The sequence below is a fragment of the Tachysurus vachellii genome, chromosome 2, assembly GCF_030014155.1.
Source record: "Tachysurus vachellii isolate PV-2020 chromosome 2, HZAU_Pvac_v1, whole genome shotgun sequence".
Classification (NCBI taxonomy): domain Eukaryota; kingdom Metazoa; phylum Chordata; class Actinopteri; order Siluriformes; family Bagridae; genus Tachysurus; species Tachysurus vachellii.
The window spans coordinates 26,440,993-26,445,310 of record NC_083461.1 but is presented as its reverse complement, the minus strand read 5'-3'; the positions used below and the strand labels follow the sequence as shown (position 1 = coordinate 26,445,310).

The following is a 4,318-nucleotide window of genomic DNA, read 5'->3' as shown; positions in this document are numbered from 1 at the left end:
ACAGATGATTAGAAATCACACAAATTTTCTAAACTTCTGGGGGGTTTCATCACCTCTCTAAAGCAGATCATCAGTTTGTCATCAGTATTACAGGACAAGCTTCTGTAGGTAGAGTTCAGAGAAATGCAGTATATTAGTTGTGTTTTGTGCAGATTTAGTTTTTGGAGAGTAAAAGGAGTTTTCATATATTCATATATTTCATATATATTTAATTTAAAATGCTTTATTATGACTTAAAATGCTTTATTATGATTATGAGATCTATACACAGATCTCAGACTCAGTGCTCAGTGCTCAGTGCTTCAGTTCTATTGGTGACTCTTTAGTTCAGGAGGTGTTCGGTGCTGTAAGCGACTCTGTTACATTTTCTTTACATGTTCCTGATTCTGGGACTATAATTTATAAAGGTGAAACAGTTGGACTGGTGTTGAATAGTCAAAGTGAGATAAACGGTGAGAAGTTTGTGAATCGTCTTCGTTGCCACAATCAGAGTGGGTTCTTCACTCTCTCAGACCTGAGACCAGATGATTCAGGACTTTACACAGTTGAGAGCACTAAAGTCCAAAAGGGAAAACAGGAGTATCATCTGGACATGTACAGTGAGTTGGTTTCTCACAGATTTTACACAGAAACAATAAGGAACCTTAAATTCTTAACTTCATGTTGTTTCTGTACAGAGAGAGTTTCAGCTCCCCAGGTGATAAACACAACCAACAGTTCTTCAGAGTTCTGTTTATTACTGTGTTCTGTAAGGAACGTCAGAGGTCTGACGCTCGTCTGGTCTGAAGGCCACGGTTTATTATACCAAACTATCAGCATCTCCACATCCAACACCACACTGAGTCTTTATCTAGAAGTAATCTTCAGCTGTGTGGCTTCCAACCCAGTCAGTAATGAGACGACTACAATAGACGTCACAAAAGTCTGCCCTCTGGACAAAGGTAGGAGACAAAGGTGATGCTTAAATTAAACCTGTTGTAGTGGAACTTTCTCACACACTAAGACTTCTTAAGATATTGTACATTTGCAGGTTTGGAGGCTCGAGTGTGGAGTGTGATGTTCATTACAGTCGTGTATGTTGTGATCTCTAATGTGTGGTCACTAATGATTATAGTGATTGTGGCGTTTCTGAGGAAAAGGAAAGAAAGTGAATCCAGCTGGTGTGCAGAAGACAGGTATGAATCTGGATAACGTTTAATAACACAAACACAATGTAGAACTTTTTTATTTTATATCACTTCTTTTCTTATCGTGCTGACGAGAAAACAAAAACCATCAGAAACAAATCTTTTAAGTTCTGAATGTCGTAATCAGATCAGTCTCTGGATTCAGAAACCAGTTTACCAGTTCATTAAAACTCATTATTTTGATGAGAATATTTTGTTTTGTTTTATTTTTTTATTTTAATCCTCATTGGTATTTAATTCTGTTCTCTTCATCTGCGTTCAGATTTTATGATCTGGTTTATTTCAGTGTCAGTAAACTGTGATGTGCTTTGTCTTGTCTAACAAAGCGCTCGGGTTTCACAACATGGACAACATCAGTGTGGTTAAAGCTCTTGTGTTCTCAGTGGATTTAGATTTTACTGATCTCATGTACAAGGTGTCTAAATAACAGCTTTATAAACGTCTATAGTTTACGGTAATGGACTGATCGCTCTCTCCCTCCACCCCTCTCTCTCTCTCTCTCTCTCTCTCTCTCTCTCTCTCTCTCTCTCTCTAAAAAGGAAAATAAAAGAGAGTCTCTCTTTGTGGACGACAGCAATTTTTGAGCAGGTTTTTGAGTGTCTACAGCAGAACACACTGGAACTAAAGACTGTTTATCAGATTATTATCAGACCTGAACAAATAATAATGGATTTATGTTTTTTTCCTTCTATTATTATTATTATTATTATTATCAACAATTGTAACAATACATAGTCAAACATTTAATATTTTTTAGATTAAACAATAGATGATAGTTATTTCACATTTGCATATTAATTGACAACATTGCAGCTGTATATATGAAATGATGCTTAAATAAAGAGGACAAGACTAAAGACTACAGTAGAATAAAGAAACAGCTTTGTTCCAGTTTAAACTGGAGTTGGACAGAACATTTTCACACCAACTCTTTCTGTACGTTTCACAATAAACCACGAGTGTGTTGTCCTAACATAATCTCCTCATGCTGTGTGTGAAATGGGTCATCAGATCACACTATACAGCACATGATAATCACACAGACTCTGAGCTTGTTTGTGTAACTATATAAAATATTACTCTACCTCAGTTATTTTAAATGTAATATTGAGGTCCAGTTCTTATAGTCTTACAGACCGTGAGAAAGAAATACAGAAGTGTTGAGTTTACAAATAAGTTTATCTAAAACCAGACTCTCAAGATTCCGATCACAAAACTAAACATGTGCTGATTTTAGGTCTTGACCTTTTTAACACAGAGACATGAGTTTTATTGGAACTGTGAGCCTCAGAAACCATCAGTGTGAAAAGGAGGAAAACCTGAGAGCATCAAAAATTCACCGAAAACACAGAAAAAGGCTTTTATTATTTATTTATTTGTTTGTTTCTTTGTTTATTTATGAAAAACTCAACTGGATCTGATTTTCCCAAAATTCACAGCGTGGGATAAAAGGATTTGTTATATTTCCTCATAAATAACATACATATAAAGAGCTCCACTTGTATTGTTGAAGATGCGGCTAACTGTACAGTGCTGCCACTGTGTGGGTGAAGGCTGATCTGCAGCGCAAACATTTAAACATTTTTGTCCCTGAGCCCTGAAACCTCTTCATCCTCTGTTCATTAACGAGGCTTCTTACTACAAGAAGGAGTTCAGGGAAAGAGGACAGGAAGTTGATGAGCAACAGCAAAGCCAAAGATTTTAATCTTTTTCTTATAAATAAATTACAGCCTCAGGCATTATAATGAGTAAAACAGGAATCCTAACAAAAATTATACAATCTTACTTGAATTTTTATCACTTTATCACTTATTTTGAAAGTAAACTCTATGTATTTAATCAGTATTATAAATAAATAAAAAATCACTACATACATCTGCTTGAATTCACATTTCTCAGCTTCTTCCAGGTCCAAGACTTTCTTAATGTTCTCAGATTTCCTTCATATTCATTTGTTACATAAATTATTTTTATATCATTGCGCTTCAGAATTAATGGCAACCTTCAAGCGTAAAAAATTAAACACAATTATTTACATTTTCATGCAGAAATTTCAACGAATCAAAATCTTTCTTTACAGAATTAAATATTTCATATAAAAAGTATAAAAGCACAGAAATGCAGTTTGTCGGAATATTTATTTATTTTTAAATTAAATATTTAGTATAATTTAATAACATTTATAATAACTGATGTAGATTGTGTTCTTGTGTATCAGAGTTAATCACTGTGAACTTCATCATTTTTAATCATCTTTATAATCTTTACAGTTAAATAAATAAATAAATAAATAAATAAATAAACACACACCAAGATGTATGTAAACACTTCTTAAAGAAAAAATGACAAAGTAAAATATTTCTTAAGTTTGTTTACCAACAGACATTATCATAAATAATTAAATATTAACATAAATAATTAAGAATTAAACATAAACATGATTAAATCCAACAGCTACAGGGTCCCCTGTACCAAGATGGCGGCTCAGTTGACGCATTCGTTCCAATGTACTGCCGTATACAAGGCGATATTTAGTGAAGGGGCGTAGACACCTATTGTTATTGTCGGTTTTCTTCTTATTATAATTATTAGGGGTTCAAGCGCGAAGCGCTGGAAACCTATTGTTTTCGGTAGGATTTTTATTATTAGGGGTTCAAGCGCGAAGCGCTGGAAACCTATGGTTTTTGTTAGGATTATTATTATTATTCATTCATTCATCTTCTACCGCTTATCCGAACTACCTCGGGTCACGGGGAGCCTGTGCCTCTCTCATCTCTCATGCCATCTCAGGTGTCATCGGGCATCAAGGCAGGATACACCCTGGACGGAGTGCCAACCCATCACAGGGCACACACACACTCTCATTCACTCACGCAATCACACACTAGGGACAATTTTTCCAGAGATGCCAATCAACCTACCATGCATGTCTTTGGACCTGGGGAGGAAACCGGAGTACCCGGAGGAAACCCCCGAGGCACGGGGAGAACATGCAAACTCCACACACACAAGGTGGAGGCAGGAATCGAACCCCGACCCTGGAGGTGTGAGGCGAACGTGCTAACCACTAAGCCACCATGCCCCCCTATTATTATTATTATTATTATTATTATTATTATTATTATTATGAT

The 4,318-nt window shown here is 35.6% G+C and overlaps 1 protein-coding gene across 1 annotated transcript in view; it reads left to right on the top strand.

Annotated features, from left to right (window-relative positions):
- The first annotated feature begins 238 nt into the window (after window positions 1-238).
- LOC132858066 (uncharacterized) overlaps window positions 239-4,318 on the top strand; it is a 16,298-nt gene continuing 12,218 nt past the window's right edge. Inside the window, exons 1-3 of the mRNA XM_060888245.1 lie at window positions 239-599; window positions 678-941; window positions 1,031-1,175. Of these exons, the coding sequence (XP_060744228.1) occupies window positions 239-599; window positions 678-941; window positions 1,031-1,175 (770 nt within the window). The remainder of the gene's footprint in view (window positions 600-677; window positions 942-1,030; window positions 1,176-4,318) is intronic.